Source organism: Fukomys damarensis, unplaced genomic scaffold, assembly GCF_012274545.1.
Source record: "Fukomys damarensis isolate Sample0158 unplaced genomic scaffold, DMR_v1.0_HiC HiC_scaffold_32, whole genome shotgun sequence".
In the NCBI taxonomy this organism is placed as follows: Eukaryota; Metazoa; Chordata; class Mammalia; order Rodentia; family Bathyergidae; genus Fukomys; species Fukomys damarensis.
This window is the reverse complement of record NW_022900944.1, coordinates 41,046,671-41,070,427: the sequence shown is the minus strand read 5'-3', so window position 1 is coordinate 41,070,427 and position 23,757 is coordinate 41,046,671. Positions and strand designations below refer to the sequence as shown.

Here is a 23,757-nt window from a genome sequence, read left to right as displayed (position 1 = left end):
GGTAGTCTGCTTTCACCACCACACTTTCCAAGCAGGTACATCAAACACAGAAAGTATAATACAGGACCTGAGAGGGTCAAATGTGGGGGCAAGGGGTGCATCTATCGTGCATTGGCTACTCCAGGCCTCTCCCTCTGTGTGCGCTGTTTGCGGTGAGCAAGGTCTGAGTGCAGGGACAGATGCCCTTTCCCTAGAACCCTTCTTCCTTCTAGCAGGAGTCCACACTTGATATACCATGCTTTACTCCTTCACTTACTTATCATCAGATTCTATTCACAGACAAGGCAACTGCACCGCAGACTAGGGAATTAACTTTCTCAGAGCCCTTTGTTGAGCCTGAGCATGTCACCAAAGCCCATGGTGTTCCAGTTCACCACACTAATGGTTTTAGAGAACTTTTTCTGTGCTACAAGCTCCTTTATGGGAGAAGAGAATGGAATGGGTGAACCTAACATCTCTTCTGAACTCCAAGTGGAAAAGAGCAGCAAGAAAAGGAGACCTAGTTCAATGCTGAGCTGTTTTCCCCAAATTGGTGTGGTTCCCAAAATATGCTGGATATGCAAAATACCTGGCTTTAAACTTTAAACTTCAAAAAGCCCAAATGCCAGGACACGTTCCAGAACATTCTCTATCATCCTCTCTCCCTTTATGTGTCTCTCTCTTTCTTCTCCCTCTCTCTTCTATCCTTCCTCAATTCCTCTCTTCCTACCATCCGTTCATCTACCTATTCATCCATCTGTCCATCCATCCATCCACCCATCTAGTCGTCCATTCATCTATCCATCTATGCCCCACCACAATGAAATAAAATAGCTAGGGTTAGCAGCCAGGCATTAGTGTTTTATAATGACTTTCAGTTGATTTCACATGCAGCCAACGTGGGGAACACCTATGACAGTATCTCAGAAGTTTACAGATCTGCTATGGGAAATCCAGATATCAGGTCCTTTTTGGAGAGATTCTGCTATGATCCATTTCCAGAAACTATGTAACTTACCAATTATGTACATCCAAGACAACCAGATGCTGTTCCTCCTTTCTCTTTTTTGTTATCAATGATTGTGTAATGTCAACTTAAATCTTTTTGATTGTGAGTCGATGACTAAACTATAGCAGTAGTTTTACATAAAATGCCAAAGAAACATTAAATGTTTATGTTTTTCTGAATGATAAGGTACTGAATAGATTCCCTCAACATGAAGAAAAGAAAGCACTCACAGTACTGCAAACACAGTGCAGGGAGGAGGGGTTCAACTAAAAATATAACCTTCCTGGGAGATTTTCAGCAGGCTACACCATGTAATGTTGCAGATTTATTTCAAATATATGTTCAAATTTTAGGACTGACAAGAATTAGCTTCTCAACAATTTACTGGGAAGAAAAGATGATTCCCATGCTATTATGATGTGATTTCAGTGTGGTTTAAGCACAACTCAACATGTCAATTACACGAATGTAGATTTCCAACGTGACAATGGGGTTGGTTAGGATTGTACAAGGGGAAAAAATACCAAGCTGGATTCATGGGCCAAGTTTGAAAACCATAATTCTAAACCACAGAAACTGAAAAGCTTTTTCTAAGACTTATATAAACCCAGAGTTCTCTGAGAATAATGAAATGTTAACACCACCATGGATTTGCTGCAGTGGTGTCTGTGTGGGTGGTCTCAGAGGAGATCAAGAATAGGCTGATGGATTGGTCTCAGAGGTGCTTGTTCTGTCCACTCCAAACAGTACCAGGCTAGCTAGCTGCCTGGTCCGTGGCCATCCCAACAAAGCCTTGACTCTCAACAGACAAATGTATTCATGGACTCCTGGAAGGGAAGTTTTAAGGTATCTGCCTAACACAACTGTTTATATACAATTGATTTAAAACTTTTTTTCCCAAGATCAACAAACACAACCTCCATGCCTCTCAGGAAGAGAGCAATTCAAGAATCTTGAGGGGTGAGGACTGGCATCTTAAAAGTAAAGTCTAGTGCAGCAGATGGAACTATGTGTCTCCATTTCTCTGCCTCCTGTCTTCCTTTCTCCTTTCCTTCCTTTGGTCTAGACACCTATCCATCCATCCATCTCCTTCCTTCAGTTTACAATCAGGCCAATAATATGACAACTTCCAAAGATGATGATAGGGACAATCTAAAATGTAGTAAAAGCTCACTAGGTATATCAAGTACTTTGTCATAAATGTTGTTATTTAATCCTCTCAACAATACCCAAGTGAATTACTATCACCTCTCCTTACTGGCGAGAAAACACAGGATCACAAAGGTTAAGGAATTTGCTGTGGTCACCATCTTAGCAAGTTCTATATCATATTCAGAGCTAAGTCAATGAGGAATTAGCCAAGATTTCTCTCCTCTGGAGCTCACACTAACAAGAAAAATCAATATAGAAAAAAAGCATCTCCAAAGTACTCCATGGGATGATTCCATGTGTGACTGACACTCCAACGAGTGACTTATCAATTCAACCATTATGCTAAGCTGAGAAGAAATGAGGGTGATTCTGTAGGTGTGACAGACACAGAGTCATTCAATGATCAGGTAATGGACAGGGGGGGCAGCAAAAGTAAAACGCCTGACCCAGGATCCAGCACCTGTGTTTCTGTGAGAGGCACAGCATAGAGGCAAGAGGCTGGCAGGACATGTGTAAAAATGAAAAATGGAAAAGGGTCCGGTCACCAGGCCTGGGTGGACCATACCAGAAACTGTAGCCACTGCGATTCAGAGGGCATCACCAAGTAGGTCAGCGTCAGGACTGGGTTTGCCCTTGAGAACGATCGCTCTGGCATTTCAGAGGTGTATACGCCAGATGAGCCTTGGGTCTTCTCCTGTCTACCTGATAAGGATCGTTTTGAAGACAAGTAGCACCTGAGGGTAAATGAACACTGACATTTGGAGTAAATGTATAAAGACAACTACAAATGAGAGTAAATAGCTGCCATTTCTGTTTAAGCAGACTCCACAGAGAGACACCTAGACATTTGGTGGAAAACAGTCTTGGTACCTTAATTGAAGGGATGAGCCTCTGTTCTATTGAGTTTGTTTAACTGCTTTTACACATATTTCAGCAAAATAAATCCCTCTTAGTGATAGAAAATTGGCTGGAAGAAGCATCTTCTCCAACCTTGAAGTGACCTCAATAATTGTCCCAGTAGGGAGTGGTTGTCATCCATCCTATTAATGGGACAAATCTCCTTCAGAGGCAATGTGTTCACATGATGCATTTCCCAAATGAGACAGATCTTTCTACTACTACAAACTACTGTCTAAGCTGAGCACACCACAGATTCTGGTTCAAGTTCTAGCCCTACCACCTATTAACTAGCATGACCTTTGTCAAGGTGCTTAATCTCTTTAAACTTCAATTTCATTGTGTGTAACGCGTGGCCATTTGTTGTCTTAGGCTAAACTGTAAAACACTGACATTCCACCATTTTTTATCTACTATCTGAGCCCTCGTGAGGCTGAGGCGGTTGGCACATAAGTTCTAGGCCGGGCCACAGGCTGGTACACCCTAAATGTCAGGCCAGATCCTAAACCCAGCCCACTTTCTGATTTTGTTAATAAAGTTTTATTGGCACACATTCACATAATCTGCACCTCCTATGCACTACCATGGCCTCCTTCGGTCTTCAACAAGGCACACTGCAATGGTTGAGTAACTGCACTAGAGACCACCTGGCTCATAAAAGCAAAAGTATGATGTGATTCTTTATAGACTAACTCTGGGGATCCATGTCTAAACAAGTGCCTTAAATGGTCACTGCTTAACACTAACAAAGAAATTTATAATATCTGCTAGAGCTAAAGACATATGGTCAGCCTATATACCTACTGATGGGTGAGGCATAGAAAAGTCCACCCCACAGAAATTCCAAAATCCTTCAAAGCTTGGTTGTACTCTTCTTGGACAGGATCATTTGTTTGTGTTTTAGTTAATATATATCACTTTAAGTTCATGAAACATGATAGTGATGGCTAACCCTAGAATTCTGTTAGGAAATTTTTCAAATATTTCATAAATGCCATTGTGGTTAATTCCAATACCTTTTCTTAATTTCTTAGCAGTGGTGACCTTGAGTCAGTGAAGAAGATGTGCTGAAACATTTTGAACACTATCATTATAATTATCAAAAGTTCATGGGCCAGGGATTTAGTTCAGTGGTTCTGCCACCTGCCTCACAAGTGCAAGGACCTGAGTTCGATCCCCAGTACTAAATAAATAAATAAATAAATAAAACAGGTCTTAAGTACCATGACTATTGTAAGAGATAGAGATGAGGCACGGGAAATGTGAGCAGGCAAATGGCTTAACTCCAATGTCTAGCCCAGTTCCCGGCACTGTTGTTAAATGCTGAATGAATAAGTTAGTGAGGACAATAAGTTTTAAAAGGAGGGGACACATGGAAGCCATAGGGAATACTTGGGTACACCAGAGCTCACAGGGAGTAGTCTGTCCCAATGCCCCTCACTCATCTGAAGAAACCTGCTATTAAGAACTAATCAACTGAATAAGGTGCCTGGAGCAGAGGGAAACAGACAGAACAATATCAAAGAAAATAAAATCAAGGCATGCACTCTGTAAAAGAACAGTGAAGCTTCCCTCAGGTCCAGGGCTTTTCATCTCTGTGAATAAAGAACAAATGACAAAGAGGAGGTGGGAAAGACCCAGCAGAGTAATAAGTACCCTGTGATCTGCCCTAGAGCACAACCATGGTCACAACCATTTCAGCTTGGCTCTTGTCATGTTCATAGCTGGTGGACAATGGGAAACTCATTTCCTATCTTCTCTTGGTTGCTAGGAATCTCGGGGCTCATTCATTGACCCAAGTTTTCATGAAAATCCTTATAACAGCCACATTTCCTTCCTGGTCTTATCAGTCGAGTCCACATTTATCTCCCTTCCCTATTTCAAGGAGGTCTCTTATTTCTATCTTATGATACTGGTAGTCTTTAAAAACTCTCAACAGTTTAAAATCCAAGTAATAATCAAATACATATTAACCATATGCAAAATATGCTGAGATGTATCTGGTTATCTTATTAATGGCTATTTTCAAACATCTGTACAGCATAGGTCATCATCCACTTTACACAGAATTTGAAATTGAGAACCCAAGATGAGGAGAAATCTGCTCAGAGCCAAGGAGTTAGTGAGCAGCAGAGCTGGAATTTAAAGCTAAATTCAGTTGGTCCCCACACCTGAGTTGTTTCCTCTACACCAGGATCTGTTCACTGGTGCCTTGGGATTAGTAAACTATGGTCTGTGACAAATCTGGCCCTCTGTTTGCTTTCTAAATAAAGTTTTATTGAAACACAGCCATGCTTATCCATGTATACACTGACTGTGGCTGCTTCCATACCACAATGGCAGAGGCGAGGGGCTGCAATAGAGATCTGAAAAGTCAGAAACATTCCGCCTCTGGTTCTTCACAGAAAAGTTCACTGACATCCGCACTAGAGGTACTACACTGCTTCAAGTTAGTATTTTTGTTGAATGATGGCTAACAGTTTATAACCTGCTTATGAAATATTTTTAAAGAATCACATAAAAAGATTTGAGGCCCAAGAACACATTAGCAAATGCCAAAAAAGTTTTTTTGTTTATGAGGAAAGCAATCTTCCATGTTTCCGGCTAACCTTCACACCATATGATTTTTTTAATGCCTTAAAATGGAAAAATGTATAGGAAGGGGGAAAAATTCACTTATATAGTGCTTAAAACTTTCCTAAAAAAATCGTAATGAAGATCAAGATTTAGAGAACTCATTACAGCTAAATTCTGCCTCTCTGTTTTCCTTTCTTTTAGTTTTCATACTGGGTAGTAAAGTAAAGCAACATGATCCCCAGTTAGGCAAACCAAAAGTGATTTCTCATGTTGAGCAAAGGGAGAAGCAGATCTGCTGGCTGAAACGTTACTCTTCAAACCAAGCTAGGGAGAAAAAGAAAGATTAATCTGTAATTTACACATTGGTCTTCGGGGTAATTTGTCCCTCAAAATTTGAAATTTATTTATAATTTATAGCCCACTCACTTCCGCAGAAGGACTGGAGACAGCAAACTCTGTAATATGTATCCAAGAATATTATATATGGGATTAGAAGTTTCAAGTTCTGAAAGTAATTTAGTAGAAAGTGAAAATAAATAACTTTGTTAAAGATATTTCTCCTCACGTTTCAAAAGGAGAGAATGCCTTTATTCTCACCTCTTTTAAAAACACTGCTCCAAATGATCATCTAAGTGAAAAGAAACCTAATTTTAAAAAATTATATAAGAAACAGAAAGTGGAGAAAAGAATTCCAAACCCATGACCAAAAATGAAGCCCTGGGAATCTTCAGAATTGCAGAATTATTTTAAAATAAAATTCCTATGAATTTCAATTAATTTCAAGGAGGAGGAAACAAAACCTTTGATCAATATTATAAGAGCTGTCTAACTTCAGGAATGCATGGCCTGTGTTATGTGCCATCTCCAACTTTCCTAATTCCAGAATTGAAATCCAATTTCCAATTTGTTGAAGTGTCATGAAACTCAAATTAAAGACCTCTTTGGAGGAAGAAAACGTAGTTATAGAGTGTCTAATTCATGGAGCTACAGAATTTTTCAGGTAGTATGTGTATTTAAAATGTGTACCTCACAGGGAAGCAAATAGCTACAACCAGGGCGAAACAGGCAGAAGCACCACAAACAACATGTTACTGTTTATAAGTCTACTGAAAATTAGCCAAATAACTGTCCCGAAAGAAGAAAGAGACCCAGCTCCTCCACTCGGATGGCTGCCTCCACCAGCAGGCAGTGTGGAGTGCCGTGTCGCTCCAGAACCACGGTTTAATGAAAAAGATCCTGCAAAAACCCGTTGGGTTGGTACTTAATACAGGCTTTGAGTTAGGGCTTTCCAGAAATGCCCAAAATAATGTGGACTACGACCCACTGGCTTGACTACAGCCACCCTGAACTCTGAGAACTGCCGAGAAACAGGCTGAGGTTCCTAAGTGACCACGCAGAAGAGTAAGTGGAGAATAACAGAATAAAGGAGAATTCATGAATGAAAAGGGAAGGGAGCAAACAGAAGGGTCAGATGTGTGCGGGGGACAGGGCCTTAAGGAAAAGGGCTCTGGCATCCAGGGCTATGTGTCCACCAGGTAGATAACAGACCACCACCGCTCCTCAAGGGGTCTTGACAAGATCTAGACAGGAAGGTGATTGCCTTTCTAGTGTTTACTCCCTTCTCACGGAAACCAGGGAGAAGAAACAGTCTATTAAATATTGAAACAGGGGTGCAGTCACCAAACTATGGATCACCGAAATCTCTAAGAGGGCCCCCTGGTCCCATAAATGAGCATGTCATATTTACATTTTTAAAAAAAGTACAGTGACAGCCGTACATTAAAATGCACTGAATAGAGAGGTATAGGTGTGGTGGTCCCAGAATTCTGGGAAGCAGAGGCAGGGGGATCTCAAATTCAAGCCCAGCCTGGGAAATTTAATAACTTAGTGAGACCCCACTTAAAATTAAAATATAAAAGAAAAGTTGGGAGTGTAGCTCACTGTGGAGGCCCTGGGTTCAATCCCCAAATAATAATAATGCACTGACAGGATTTAAATCCTGATTTAAGCAAATAGGGAGAAGAAGAAAGGAAGGAGGTAAAGAAGAAGGAAAATAAAAGCAGACAGTAGAAATGTATATCCATTTTTGAGAAAAGATCTCACTCTGTAGTTCAGGCAAACTTTAAACTCACTATGTAGCCCAGGCTGGCCTTAAACTTAGACAATCCTCTTGTCTCAGCCTCCCAAGCCTGGCTTATGGGCAACTTTAAACACAAACATGTATTGCTTTAAGCCATGAAATTAGAAACCCATGCTAAAAAAGACATGACCAAAGAATGAGAAATAACAAAAAGAGTTACAGATTCTGGATTCAAACAGATTTGGGTTCTGGTTCCAGATCTACCACATCTTGCAAAATGTGCGAAAGCAACTAATCTTTTTGATTTGTGAAACAAGGGGTAGTAATGGCTGAGTCTGGGGTAACTGTTGGGAATCAAGGAGAATACATCCTTAGGTGCTTAGCACACTGCCTTGCACAGAAGGAACAAGAAGCTGGCTAGCAGCCATGGCTTAGACCACCGTGATCAGCAGTGTTTCTTCTAAAGCAGCCGCCTCCTCCACACTCCAGCCAGGAGAAAGAGGGAGCTCTCGCCAAAGAGGCTGAATCCACATCTTCTATTAGAAGGCAGATGGAGGGAGGTTCCAGGCACAATGAGCTGCATTTTGAGCCAGTGTTTGCATTTGGCATCTGTTTCCATCTTTTTCAGCCTGAGCCTACACCATCCACCGCCTGTCCCAGGGTGGGACAGCACACTGAGGCCAGGGCAGGAACGAAAGGATGGATGGACGTGCACAGCACAGAGCCGGCTCACGCATGCCCTGCCGCCTTCACAAGCAGGCCTGGAAACCAGACACAAAATGGGGGCGTCCATGTGGAATTCATATGTCAGGGTTTCTCCCTCTCTTCAGCCCAAAAGCACAAAGAGAGATTGGTTCTAAACTGGCAGCCTTTCTTTCATTTGTCATTATGTTTTACACACAAGGAAATTTTAATGTCTAAAGATGGGAGGTGATGATAAGAACAGAGTTACACATGTTCTTTTGGCAGCCGAGTCACCGGCACTTAAATTCACTTCTGACAGTTCTCAGAATCGAAAGACCTGTAAGTACTGAACTGTCATCTGCCTATCCGTGAGAGATTTCATTTTGGCAGTATTTCAAAAGTAAAATCGCTTGCTTTTTTATGCATATTTTCGCCACCACAATATTTCTGTAAGCCATGTACAATCCTGTGCTCCCGAGAGACAAATACAGAGTGAGCGCTGCCGAGCTCGGAAAGGAAAACCACCCTTGTTTCTCAACGGACAAGTATAAAGATTTCAAAGTCATTTGCGAAAATCTAGGATTATGGCAGAATGGGCCATAGATCCCTCCAACAGTTTGGGCTCTGTGATTACAAAAGGCAGTTAAATTGGATGATTTCCGAACTACTTAATGGTTAAAACACTAATAGTCCCATGAAGGAGACACAGAAGGCCGTCCTATTAGGTAACAGTGGTTCTCCTCTGGCAAAGCTGCTCACTACCAAGGCGCCCGACACAGGAACAGGAGGGGGACGACCACAGGCAGTGAGCAGGAGAATGAGACCTGCTCAGGGCAGGAGACGGGGAGAGGGCCAGTCTGACCTGGGCTGGAGCCCTGCATCTGCCACCGACTGCCAAGTGACTCTGTGTGAGTCGCAGTTCCTGTCCTATGAGGGTCGAGACAGGGTGGTGGTCAAGAGGGAGGCCTGGAGGGATCGCAGCTCTCTACTTACCCCAGACCTTTGAATTACTCGCTCATCCTTTCCTTCTGGCCTCATTTCCCTCTTCTGTGTGTCGGAGACCATCATACCTACTCCAAAGGACTGCTTTGGGGACTAAACTAGAAAACATGTGTGCACCGTTCTGCGTGCACAGCCCCTAAATCAAGGGGCTGCCACTCCTGCTTTGGTGACTGTTAGCACTGTTCCTCCTGAAATCACTGCAGACACACTGGGTCGAGGACTCCACGCCGCTCACTGACAACAGAGATTAAGGCTTGTTCAAGGTTAGCTCAGCTTCCAGAGGCCACCACTCTCTTGGCAGAGCTTTGGAGGCCTCGACACATGTGAGCAGGAGTAAGGGGCAAGTAGACGAATGGATGATGAAGGATTCAGTGAACAACCGCCGTGGTTGCTGCTCTTATATCTCAAAGCGCTCTCTGGCCACTGTCAGCGCCGCAAAGGGCACAAAGCAAGGCCCCACCCTGACCTGCTGGCTGCCTGGGGATGCTCCTGAACAGTCCTGGGCATGGGCAGGGCCTACATTCAGGGCATGGAACCACTCTCTAAAGACTCAAGGCCCAGGCCCTTGATGTCTCCAGAACAAGCTTTGTGACTAAGGCAAACTGCAAGGCAGACACAGGATGAGCACAGACAGGAAAGGAGTCAGCTCCGTGCAGCACCATGTGACAATCTGGTGGGTGCCCCTGACTGCCATCCCTCATCTGCTTGGAGAGCAGTAAAACCAGTGTTGCCAACACACAGCCTAAGCACGAACAGTCTTATCACAGGGCAGAGATCCTTGAACCTATGTGCATAATTAGCTCAGCCTTGGCACCAGCTGCACTATGATTAACTGAATGCTCCTGTTTCGACAATCTCATGGAGAAAAAAAAATTAAGTGAATTTATTTATTAATGAAATATTATAAACCACTATGTTCAATGAGACACCAGTATTGCTGGCCTTGCCTTTGAGGCAAAGTAAAAATAAACACTTGGAAACAAAGCACTGCAATTACAGGATAGTTAGTCGCTGTTGCCTTCTGTAGCATGGGGTCCGAGTTTCTGTCTTTCTCCCTCCTTGCTCCCTTCTTCCCCCTTCACTTCCTCTCCTTCTCCCTTTCCTTTTCTTCTCCCCTCTCCCCTTTTCTCTCCCCCAAAGGAAAAGGAAGTTAGCCTATGACAATTGCAAAATATGTAAGTGCCTAATCAAAACCTTCTCCTCCAGGCATTTTGAACCACTGGAAAAAAAAAAAAGAGTAAATCTCCCACCCCGAGTCTGCGTGTGTGGAACCATTTCTGCGCACCACATCTACTCACTGTGGACTTGAAAACACTGGATCCTCTCATACTCTGATTTTCAGGCCCCTGCCATACTAGATAACTGAGGTAATTTGTTCTGGATCCAATTAAAATATATTCGTCCACGTATCTGAGAGGCACTGAGAAAAAGGTCTGCATCCAGGATGCATCTTACAGTGGCCTAGTTTTTATTAGCCACTTTTACTAGTTCCTTAATAGTGTTGTCTCCTTTTTAATCTGGGAAGCTGTTATTAGATTGATGACACATCTCATAAATGAGGGTGACTTAGAGTCAAGAAAATATGGGACACCTTAACAGGGCCACTATAAATGAGCCTCCTGTGTGGACGCCAAGACAACATCACAGCCCTGAGCTCTCCCAATTGTGTTCATCTGATAAAGACATTATGATAGCAAGGAATTATGATCTATAACCTTCCCCTGGAACACTCACACATTCTTGGCCTTGAACGCTTCAGCAAAACGCTGCACGCTACGGAGCAGAGTGAGGTCCAGGGTCATTGCTTCTACCTTGGCTTTGTGCTGGAAGGAGAGAAAAATAAAAAGAAATGATAAATAACAGCAAGTTTAGTTCATGGTATCAAGTTACAGTAAATGTGTTATGGAACATGTCGGAATTCCCTTGTTTAATATTAGACGCCCAGAGAGAATATAAATCACTGGAATGAATGGAAGAACAGGGCTTTTACTGCCAAGTTCAGGAGCATGTGAGGCTGGGACTCTGCTACATCTGCAGGGTGGGGCTTGTGCTGATTCTTACAGTACAGGAAAGAGGCTCTGAAGGGCCTTCAGGCACGTTATCGCCCCTCAATCCGAGTCCCCAAAAGCTACAATGACAGAGGGCTATCACGACAAAGCCTGGAGCAGCCGAGGTTATGGTGGACAGTATTTCAACCATGAGCAGCCATCCAACTTCCCAAGTCTTTCTGCTAAGCTTGTATCACAAATTAAAAGCAATGAATTCGTTTATAGAAAGAACAAAAGCAGGCAAGACTCTTACACCAATGGCTTCTGGCTGGCCGAGTCCTCGAGAGACCCCAGCTGGATAACACAAACAGCTCTGTGGACAGACCAGGTGCTTGCTGATGACATGAGGCTCATGATGGCCACTGTCCACACCAGGTCCACCAGGGGCTGGGTGTCTGTGCACAACCTCTCAGTTACTCTTCACAGTAACTCAGCAACAGGCACTATTTCTTCCCACTCTGAAGGGTGGCATCTTACAAGAGACCACAGAGCTAAGAAAGGGGCAAGGATTGACCCCAAATCAGTCCATCCCTAGGCCCAAGTTCTTGGCAGGAAGCCAGGCCCCCAGAGGTCAGGATTTGACAATATCAAGCTATACTGCCCATAGCCTTCTGGCACAATCCTGGAAGGACAGAGCAAAGCAATGCCCTTTAGACTTGTGTTGTGTTTATGGGCCACTCCCAACTTCTAAACCTGCAGGAGCTTTGGGTGTGACATTAAATACTGTCACTTCTTAGACCTAGTTCCTCCGAAGGACATAAAGTCAAGGATGTCAAGGCCACCTGCCTGCTCAGGTAGAAAGAGTTTCCACAAAACAAATGGCCAACTTGGGAATTCCAGTCTAGACTGGGAAGCTGAAGTAAGACTAAGGAGGATAACGTGAAACCTCTAATGCTACCAAGGGGGACACAAATGGCTCTGCAGAAAACATTCTCCACTCTGCCTTACTTCATGAGCTGTACTGCAATGTTTATTGCATCTGCAGCCCATTTATCTTGGCTGCCTGTGTCCTGGGCTCCAACCCAAGCCCTAAACTTTGAACAATAAACTTCAGGGAGTGGCAGCTGGAAAGTACGTTGACTTTGGACCATTTAACATTTGTGAACCTCAGTTTCCTCATTTGTTAAAAATCTTTGTAGTACATACTGGTACTTAGAGTTGTAAGGTTAAGTGCTGAGTGCCTAACATCGTGTTTGGAAGAGAGAAGACATTTAATACATGTAACTAGGAGGAGACAAGATGTCTATTTTGCCAGCTCCTTGCCTTAATGCCAACTAGCAATAACATGGTCAGCTTAATACACTATAGTAGAGCATGCTTGGTAAAACAATATCCAAAGCTCCTCCCTGAAGACCACACCAGACCAGGTCACTGTTAGATCCTGGAGGATCTAGTTTCAGGGAAAAACTGTATGAAATGATTTGCTTGAACCCCAACAACATCTCTTTGGTGAAAAGAAGATTGACCAATGAAGATATAAATTCCTCATCTTGGGTAACAGGAGCAGATGCTCGAATATGCAAATTTTGGAAGGAAGAAGAGAAGCATCGTCCTGATCCATGAAAAAGAGGAGAGGCCCACACATGAATGTGTATAGAGTTTCCAGTTTTCCGAGAATCACAGAGCTGGGGAGAGGGGTGGTCTATGCCACCAAGATACTCAAAGGTATTTGGGGGAGGCACACTGTGCTCTGAGAGTCTGGACCCCCAGATGAGGAGCAAATTCTTCCAGTCTAAGTACCAATATTTACCTGATGGCTAAAAAATCTCATTAAAGTACAAAGGCAGTTATGGCTAATTTATACCGCACATAGATTCTTGCACCGCCAAACACTCACCTACTTGATCTGGCATTCAGAGTTAGAAAATAAAGTGTCAGTCACCGCACCCTGCCTCCTCTGGCCCTCCTCTCACTTCTCTCAGAGCAAGACACCCGCTGTCACACACTAAATCTTATGGAAATTTGAATGCATCCCCACAAAAAAGCCAGCATTCATTGGGTGGTGCAGGGAGCAGTGAAGAGCTTGCTCCTCTCTGCCAAGCCCCTGAGGGAAACCCTGAGGGGTGTGCAGACTGCGTACTATAAAAACGCATTTACATATTTTCCTGTAAAACAGGAAGAACATTCCCAGGTGGTGACTCCAAAGCAATAGTCCAACAAAAATGACAGCGTGGCCAAATGGCCCACACATTCTTCTCTACATGTAACTTAGAACTTGTGAGCTGTCCGTTAGTTCTTCCCCCTTCACTTTGAAATAAAGCACAGAGCTGCTACTGCCAATAAGAACAAAATCAGAACATACACATCCAGGGGGAACAAGGGATCACAAGCCATCAAGGAGTCCAAACAGACTAATCCACAAGCTGTGGGTTACTAGGCTCCTGGGGATAATGATTCAAGTCCACACACGATTATTCAAGTAATTCTCCTGCCTTGGGTATCAGGTTTCTTGTTTCTGCCTTAGACCCTGAGAAATGCAGAGAAACTGCACTACAGCAAGTCCACGGGAGGGATATCCCAGCCCTTGGAATTAGGACATTAGTGTCCATGCTTATATCTGTATCTGTATGTGTGATGGGGGTGGGATTGTCTAATAAAGTTAGCAGCTTTACAAAAGTGTGTGGCACTGCATAGGTTTAAATGGAAATGTCATAGCGGAAAGATTGGGAGAAAAACCCAGACTGTAGAAGTGGGCTGCTGACTGAGAGATTTGATGTGCCAATGGGTCTTATAGCGAATCTATAACTAGTGATACTTCACTGTCATGGTTTAGCTCAATGAACTTGTTGCTGCTAACTTTTTCTGAAACTAATAATGGATTCACAAGAAAAGGTCAAAATAGCATGGAAAATGCCCTTATACTCATGGTCCAGCTTCACCCAGTGGCACCATCTTACCTATGCATAGTACATTATCAAACCCTGAAAGGTATAATGTAATGTACCGGACCACAGTCATTTTCAGGATTTCGCCAGTTTCAGGATATATTCATTGTCTTTCCTTTGCTCCATATATCTTAGTAGGTAATTCAATGACATTTTGTCATGGGTGCTGATGTGTACAACCATCATCAGATTCAAGATACAAAGCCCCTTCATCATTACCAACAAACCCACAACTTTTTTTTTATTTAAATTTTATTGAGATTATTGGTACATTTTAGGGATACAGTACAGTTACATTCATTGTTGGGATCATGTACCTTTACATGGCAAGTCTTGATTCTCATTTTTTCCCCTTACCTCTGCCCTCCCTTCACCCCCTCCTCCCCTCCCCATCTACAAACACTTTATTTTCATCTTTTCATTCTCTCACATTTTTTTCTTTTCCCTTTTTGTTCTTCCCCTACGTATCACACCTTCCCTACACCTTTAGCTCCTTTCCTCCCATTTCTAAATGTCAGTAATCTTATTAGAATCTTATGCATTGTTGCAGAATATTCACACCAGGGAAACTATTTGGTATTTACACATGTGGGACTTATTTATTTCACTTAGGAGTATATCTTCAATATGTATCCATTTTCCTATGAATGAATCTATTCTCTCGCTCTTTATGGCTGAGTAATATTCCATTTTATAGAAAAACCACATCTTCTTTATCCAGTTTCCAACGGATGGGCAAATAGGTTGTTTCCAAGATTTAGCTATTACAAACTGTGCCGCTATAAACATGGGTGCACATACTTCTCTGTGATATGATTCTTTTAGTTCTCTTGGAAAGATACCCAACAGAGGGATGGCTGGGTCAAATGGAACCTCCAGTCCAAGCTCTTTGAGGTATCTCCATATTGATTTCCATAGTGGTTGCACTAGTCTGCACTCCCACCAACAATGGAGGAGGGTTCCTTTCTCCCCACAACCCCGCCAACATTTGTTATTGTGTGATTTCTTGATAGCAGCCATTCTTTGTGGGGTGAGGTGGAATCTCAGTGTTGTTTTCATCTGCATCTCTCGAATGACCAGTGATGTGGAACATTTTTTCATATATTTTCTTGCTGCTTTCACTTCTTTGTATGAGAAATGTCTGTTCATTTCGGATGCCCATTTTTGGATCGGGTCTTTATATTTGGGGGGACTGATTGTTTTGAGTTCTTTATATATCCTTGATAATAGTCCTTTGTCTGAGGTACAGCTGGTAAAAATTTTTTCCCACATTGTAGATTGTCTCTTAGTTCTGCTAATGGTTTCTTTTGAAGTACAGAAGCTTTTTAGTAAGATGAGATCCCAGTTGTTGATTCTTTCTGCTAGTTCCCGTGCTACTGAGGATTTGTTCATAAAGTCTTTTCCTATACCAATGTCTTCCAGAGTTCTGCCTAACTTACTTTCCAGCAAGTTTAATGTTTCTGTTTTAATATTTAGATCTTTAATCCATTTGGATTTTAATTTAGTGCATGGCGAAAGATAAGGGTCTAATTTTAATCTGTGACAGGTTGATATCCAGTTTTTCCAACACCATTTATTAAAGAGGCTATCTTTCCTCCACTGAGGATGGTGAGCTCCTTTGTCGAAGATGAGGTAGCTGAGTACATCTGCATTTGTTTTTGTGTCTTCCAGTCTGTTCCATTGATCCTCAGGCCTATTTCTTTGCCAGTACCATGCTGATTTTATCACAGTGGCTTTGTAGTATAGTTTCAAATTGGGAATTGTTACACCTGGTGCCATGTGACTGTTGCCTATAATGGCTTTTGCTATTCTAGGTCTCTTGTGGTTCCAAATGAATTTTTGGATTCTTTTTTCTAGTTCTGTGAAATATAGTGTTGGAATTTCAATTGGCATTGCATTGAATGTATATAGCAGTTTCGGTAGTATGGCCATTTTCACTATGTTGATTCTTCCTACCCAGGAGCAGGGGATATCTTTCCATTTTTTTATATCCTCTTCGATTTCTTTTTTCAGAGTGCTGTAGTTTTCAGTGTAGAGATCTTTTGTTTCTTTTGTTAGATTGATTCCTAGATACTTCATTTTTTTGGATGCTATTGTAAAAGGAATTTTTTCCCTTATTTCTCTTTCTGTCTGTCTGTTATTTGTGTATAGAAAGGCTATTGATTTTTGGGTATTCACCTTGTATCCAGATACTTTACTGAATCTGTCAATTAAGTCTAGAAGTTTTTTGGTGGAGTTTTTTGGATCTTCAATGTAGAGTATCATATCATCAGCAAATAATGATAGTTTAACTTCTTCCTTTCCTATCTTTATTGCTTTAATTTCTTTCTCTTGTCTAATTGCTGTGGCTAATGTTTCCAGAACTATATTGAAGAGAAGTGGCGATAGTGGGCATCCTTGTCTTGTTCCTGATTTTAACATGAAGGTTTTCAGTTTTTGGCCATTCAATATGATGTTGGCTGATGGTTTTTCATAAATAGCCTTTATTAAATTGAGGTATAGACCATCTATTCCAATTTTTTGCAGGGTTTTTATCATGAATGGGTGTTGAATTTTATCAAATGCTTTTTCTGCATCTATTGAGAGGATCATATGGTTTTTGTCCTTGACTTTGTTAATATAATGTATTACATTCACTGACTTTCGTATGTTGAACCACCCTTGCATCTCTGGAATAAATCCGACTTGGTCATGATGGATGATCTTCTTAATAATCCTCTGTATTCTGTTTGCTAGTATCTTATTAAGGATTTTTGCATCTATATTCATTAAGGAGATTGGTCTGTAGTTCTCCTTTTTGGTTGTATCTTTCTCTGGTTTGGGAATCAGAGTGATACTTGCTTCCAGGAATGAATTTGGAAGTATAGCTTCTCTTTCAATTTCATTGAAAAGTTTGAAGAGTAATGGTAGTAGTTCTTCTCTAAATGTCTTGTAAAATTCAGCAGTGAATCCATCAGGGCCTGGGCTTTTCTTTGTTGGTAAGTTTTTAATTACATTTTCAATTTCACTGATTGTGATTGGGGTGTTTAAAATGTTTTTATCTTCTTCGTTCAACTTTGGTAATTCATAAGTATCTAGAAATCTGTCCATTTCTTCTGTGTTTTCCATTTTATTAGAGTACAGGTTCTCAAAGTAGGTGTTCATGATCCTCTGGATTTCTTTCGGATCTGTTGTGACTTCGCCTTTTTCATTCCTAATTGCATGGATCTGAGCCTTTTCTTTCCTTTTTTTGATAAGATTAGCTAAGGGTTTGTCAATTTTATTTATTCTTTCAAAAAACCAGCTCTTTGTTTCATTTATTTTTTGTATCGTTTTCTTAATTTCAATTGCATTGATTTCTGCTCGGATCTTTATAATTTCCTCTCTTGTTCGAGCTTTGGGTTTTTCTTGCTCTTGTTTTTCTAGGAGTCTAAGTTTCATCGTTAAGTTGTTTATTTGAGCCCGCTCTGTTTTCCTAGTGTGGGCATTCAATGTTATGAATTTTCCACGTAGAACTGCTTTCATTGTGTCCCAAAGATTCCTGTATGTTGTATTGGCATTCTCATTTATTTGTAAAAACTGTCTAATTTCTTCTTTAATTTCCTCTGTAATCCATTGATTGTTTAGGAGAGTGTTGTTCAGTTTCCATGTGCTTGTGAAGTTTCTATAGTTTCTTGTGCTATTGATGTCTAGTTTGATTGCACTATGATCTGATAATAAACAGGGGATGACTTCAATTTTTTTGCATTTATTTAGACCTGTTTTGTGAGCCAGTATGTGGTCTATTTTGGAGAATGATCCATGTGCAGCCGAAAAGAATGTATATTCTGGTTTTTGGGGGTGGAATACTCTATAAACATCTATTAAGTCCATGTGTTCCAAAGCTTGGTTCAGTTCTATTATTTCATTGTTGATTTTCTGCCTAGTAGATCTGTCAATTTGTGATAGTGGGGTATTTAAATCCCCCACTACAATTGTATTAGTGCTTATTTGGTTTTTCATGTTACTTAATATTTGTTTTATATAGTTGGGGGCATTTATATTTGGTGCATATATGTTTATGATTGTCAGCTCTTCCTCTTGAATTGTTCCCTTTACAAGGATGTAGTGTCCTTCTTTGTCTCTCTTAATGAGTTTTGGTTTGAAATTTACTTTATCTGAGAATAAGATTGCTACCCCTGCTTTTTTCTGGACTCCTGACGCATGGAGAATTGTTTTCCATCCTTTCACTTTCAGTCTATGGACTTCCTTTTGCACTAGGTGTGTTTCTTGTATACAACATATTGTTGGATTTTGCTTCTTAATCCATTCTGCCAATCTGTTTCTCTTGATTGGTGAATTGAGGCCATTAACATTGATGGTTACAACTGATATATTTTGACTTATTCTTGTCATGTTTTTGTCCATTTGTTGACTCTTTTTACTTTTTCTCCCATCTCCTTTTAGTTTCTTGCCTTGCCTATTTGATTTGGTCTGTTGGGCCTCATGTTATTGTGAATTTCGTTGTCCTTTTCTAGGATATTGTTTAGAATTCCTTGCAGTGCTGGTTTGGTGTTCATGAAATTTCTCAGGTGCTCTTTGTCGTGGAAGTATTTTATTTCCCCATCTATTTTGAAAGAGAGTTTTGCAGGATACAAAAGTCTAGGTTGGAGATTCTTTTCTTTTAGGACTTGGAATACCTCACTCCAGGCTCTCCTTGACCTAAGGGTTTGTGTTGAAAAGTCTGCTGTGATTCTAATGGGCTTCCCTTTGCATGTGATTTGTTTCTTTTCTCTTACTGCTTGTAGTATTTTGTTTTTCTGTTGGATTTCTGGAATCTTGATTATTATATGTCTAGGTGTAGATTTTTTTTGATCGTGGCTAGTTGGGGTTCTATATGCCTCACTTATCTGTATGTCTAATTCTTCCCTTCTGTTTGGGAAGTTTTCTGTCATTAATTCTGTGAAGAGCTTTTTTATATCATTTGTGTTTTCTCCTGTTTTTTCATGAATTCCTATCAGTCTTATGTTATTTTTCTTTGTATCGTCTAGGAGTTGTTGGATTGATTTCTCATGATCCCTTACTGTTTTTAATAGACCTCTTTTTTCACGGTCACTGACTGCTATCCTATCTTCTATATCTGAAATTCTATCTTCGCAATCTTTTATTCTGTTTCGTACACTTTCAATAGAGTTTTTAATCTCCTGGATATCTGTTTGAATCTGTTTTATGGATTCCATTTCTTTCCTCTGTTGGGCATTCATTGTTTCCATGTCTTTCTTATGCTGAGTCTTCATGGCTTCTATCACAGTCTTGAGCTCATCTATTTTTTTCTCAGTTTCTGCTCTAGAGTCTCGAATCATGACTTCTATTTTGCTCATCATCTCTCTGGCTAGCTGGGAAATTATTTCTGATTTGAATTTTTCTAGAGCCTGATTGATCAATTTTGTTACCTCCTGTGCTATGGGTCCAGGGAGTCCTGTTGGTTCACTATCAGACTTTTCATCCTCATTTGTCCTACTATTTGCTATTGGTGAACTGGATATTTGTTTTTGTGTCTTGCTTAAGTGTTTTCTCATTTTTATTTTTATTGTTGGGTTGTCCTTCTTTAATTTCTGGGTATTACTTAAATCTTCCTAATATAGTTGCGTTTTAGCTTTTGAGTTTCTAATGACTCATAGACATTCTCGTTTTCATAATATCAGAGAAAACAACTCTTTAAATCAATCACCACTCTTTGTCCCAATTGATACATTCAGCAGCCCAATAGGATCAGGCACAGCTTGCCAACTGACCACTTATGGTAGTCATTAATGTATCACCTTTAACTCATGTGAATTAGATTAATTTCAAGAAGCAGCTCATAGTATGTTTGCAGTGAATATTCTTTTCAATATGGCATCTTTACCATTTAGGATGGGGGGTTTGACTTAGAATGAGAGGATTGAATAAGTGAAAGAATTAGAGCAGGTTTGAAGTGAATCCAGAGGTTGTAGAATTACCTTACTATCTTTACAAAGCTATTAACTTCAGGGGGGATAGAGAGAGTGCAGGAATAAGGACAGGAATATATCCCCTTAACAGTAACAGGCGCTTGCCTTCCCTTGAAGGTACAGAGCCATGAGTGAGGTAAAATGACTGGAGAAAAGAACATAAAGAGAAACCCCTCCTAAAAACAAAAAATAATAAAAGAAGTCTGAGTTATTCAGGAACTGGAATAAAAAGGGAGATGAGGGACACTATGGTGGAGCAAGAGACTGAGTTGGAGAGAGAGGACAGAAAAAAGAAAGAAATTTTAGGGTGGAAAGAGGAAAAAAGAGAAAAGAGAGAGGGAAAGAAAAAGAATTTGAAGGTCCTCTTTCAGGCTATCTCTGATCTCATATTATACCACATGCACAGTCATATGCGGAACCCAATCCCCTGGTCTTAGCTAGCCAATGGCTGTTCCTCACGACTGAGACTGAACACAATCTACAAGGCCTAACTTTAGTTTCCTTACCCTCAGGGTTGAACTCCACTCCGTTCTATTACAGGTTTCCCCTGCCCTTTCTTTAAAGATGTTCAAAGTTCGGAGCTCAGAAAACTACCCTTCATGGGAACCTATGCCTCTGCAGAGTTGGTCTAAGGACTGGCCCGATCAGGAGTTTTGAGAACGGGAGGGGTGTCGTGTGGGTGTTTCAAGGGCGCCCGCGCGGCTACCTTCCTTCCTGGTCGGTTGTCGCACAGGCCGGGAGCTCCCGCGCAGGCCGGGAGCTCGCGTGCACGCCGCCGGGTGATCGCAGCAAACCCACAACTTTTATTAACAGTTGTTTGAACTAGCACATACCACCTGGAACACAAAAAGTGTGTGTCTCATTTGGTGACAGTCTACTCTCTGGATCGACACAAGTAACTCATACACAAAATGCTTTGGTAGCTTGGAGTGGTCAACAAGATGTGGTCCAAATTCCTCAGCATGGTTAGCAAAAGCTTTATTACTCAGGATGTGCTCCAGCAAGGAAAAGCCCCCAAATCGAAGATTTATACTGCAGAACAGAAATGACTAACACACACACACAGCCCCTGTGTGACTTAGCTCCTGTCAGTCTTTCCAGGTTTATTTCAAGCCACTTTCTGCTTCCAACTCATATTAACTTCAGAAAAATGTAGAAAAGACAGATGAACATGAACACACACCAGAAAAACTATCTGAAATCCCACCACCCTACAATTTATATCACATGTATCTCTTCTTCCCTTCCTCTTTATCTGTCCATCTATCTTTCTATCTACCTACCTGTCCACCTTCCTTTGTCTAACACAAGGAACTTCAAACTGAGTATATTAAATCTCGAAAGAAAATGCGTCTCTCATCCCTTCCCTAAATCCACACTTTCCTCTAATCACACCAGTACACAAAATGAACATCTCAGGCAAGACAGAAATGTTAATTTACTTTAATTTATGCATGCAGATGCTACAACCCAGCATTTTGAAACAACCGCACAGGTGGCACTGCACACGTGAAGCATCCAGCGACTTCTCTGTAGCTCATAAGCCCACCTGCTCCAACACGCAGGGCTCAGCTATAAAAGTGTCGTGCGACAGCACACACCCTTTCCTGTAGTGCCCCTGGGGTGTGGGGCGGCTGCTGGTGGCCTTTCAACACACCAGATCGATTTCTAAAATCTGCACCAATGACTCCAGGGCTAGGAAAGGCAGCATCAAAGGGGTTGCTTGCTGTCGTTACGCAACAGTGATCTTTAGTATCATTTTATGACAATAAATTAGCCAAGTGTGACTCAGATGTGATACCGCCAGAAACCAAAGGGACCATATGGGGAGTATACAGTATTTAAAAAGAAGATCAGGGAAATGCTGTCATTTGTAGCAGGGGTTCCAGAGCCAAGCTGACCTGGAGCCACAGTTCAGTATGACCACAGCGCTGGCAACAGGATGACTGGGAAGCTCCGGGCCTCAGCTGCCTTTTTGACAATGGGTATAACGTTACTTGCTTTACGTGGTCAGAGCATTTATCCTGACACAATGAAACTAAAGTCTTGCGCACATATGGGCTCTCAGGGAATATGACCTGAAGGCCACTGTCAAAATGGAACGTCCATTGCTTTTCAATACTTATGCTCATGAATGAATGCAGATGTCCCACTATAATTTCACACAATTAACATAATCAGCTGGGAGGATGATTCAGTGGCTCCTCCGTGAACAACAGCACAGAACCCAGAGACGAGGAGACCAACCAGTAGCTCCACAGATGCCCTGAAGGGCCTGGTGTCCTCATGAGCAAATTTAGTGAGTGTTCTGCATCCAAAGGTATTGATCGAAGCCAGTGACTCAGACCAGATGCCTGAGTCTGAATCAGGTGCAGCACCCACCAAATGGGCAAGTTAATGCTTTCAATCACTCAATCCTCCTCTCCCTGTAGGATGGGAGTGATAACAGTAGCTCAGGAAAGCAAGAGATGTGTGGGATGCACTAGAAACAGCACCTGGCACCTGACAGGAATATGCACACCACTGTGTGTCTCACTGCAACTGTTCCTTGTTGTGGTACCATCATCACCATCTTCACCCTCACTGACCCACTCTGTACCAAGTGGGCTCAACAGCTCATCAGGAGACAAAGGGAGCAATCTCAGAACAGAGACCAGCACCCCACTACCCAACAACAGCCTGTGGGGGCAGTGACTGTCGTCCACCCATCTCACAGACAGAGAACCTAAAAGTCATAAACTCCTGCACAACTTCACCCAAACAATACCCACAATTCTCACTAAGTCATGATTTCCACCACTAGTCTTTACTCCATATTACACACGCAACAACCCAAACCTCCTCTTAACCTCACCTGTGCATGCCCCTGAGAAAAGTTCACAGAAGCTGGGAGCAAGCCCAGGCAAGACCACTGGATCTACAATTGCAAAGGTTTGGGGGCAGAAAGCAGAGGGCAGCAAGCTGTCCTGCTCCTGAGCTCAGCCAGCGAGACAACATTCACAACAGCCAGCCTATTCAGTCAGTCAGTCATTAACACCACCTCTAAAGGCAAACTAATTGGTCATAAGTTTTACCTCCTTTACTTCTTTTCTTTATTCCCCATCGTGGAAACACATCAAGGGAATATCTCACAGGGATATCCTGCTTACCAACAATGGAAGGACAAATAAAAACGACAGTATTCCCTGAAAACACGCCTTTAAAAAGGACAACATGAATAATTCCAATGATCAGATCTATTTTTAAAATGCGATCATTACTTTAAGTCATCATTAATTATAATCTGCCTGAAAACTGCCTGGGATGGTACAGATGAGTTATCTCCACAGTCCCATTTCTCCCTGTAATGAAGCCAAAGTATCTGCTGTGGGAACAGAGCTGCTAGGTGGTACCAAACATGCTAGGGGAAATCACATAATCTTGCTTCAGAGCATTCTTGTGGGCTTTGCATTCTTTACTTGGCTCCATCAAAAAAAAAAAAAAAAAAAAAAAA

At 41.6% G+C, this 23,757-nt stretch overlaps 1 protein-coding gene across 7 annotated transcripts in view; it reads right to left on the bottom strand.

Moving 5' to 3' along the window:
• Positions 1 to 23,757, bottom strand: part of Wwox (WW domain containing oxidoreductase) — a 972,155-nt gene that overhangs the window by 728,070 nt on the left and 220,328 nt on the right. For all 7 annotated transcript variants that reach the window (XM_033757877.1, XM_019205292.1, XM_010609471.2 and 4 more), the window contains one exon: positions 11,115 to 11,203. In XM_033757877.1, coding sequence (XP_033613768.1) covers positions 11,115 to 11,203 — 89 coding nt within the window. The remainder of the gene's footprint in view (positions 1 to 11,114; positions 11,204 to 23,757) is intronic.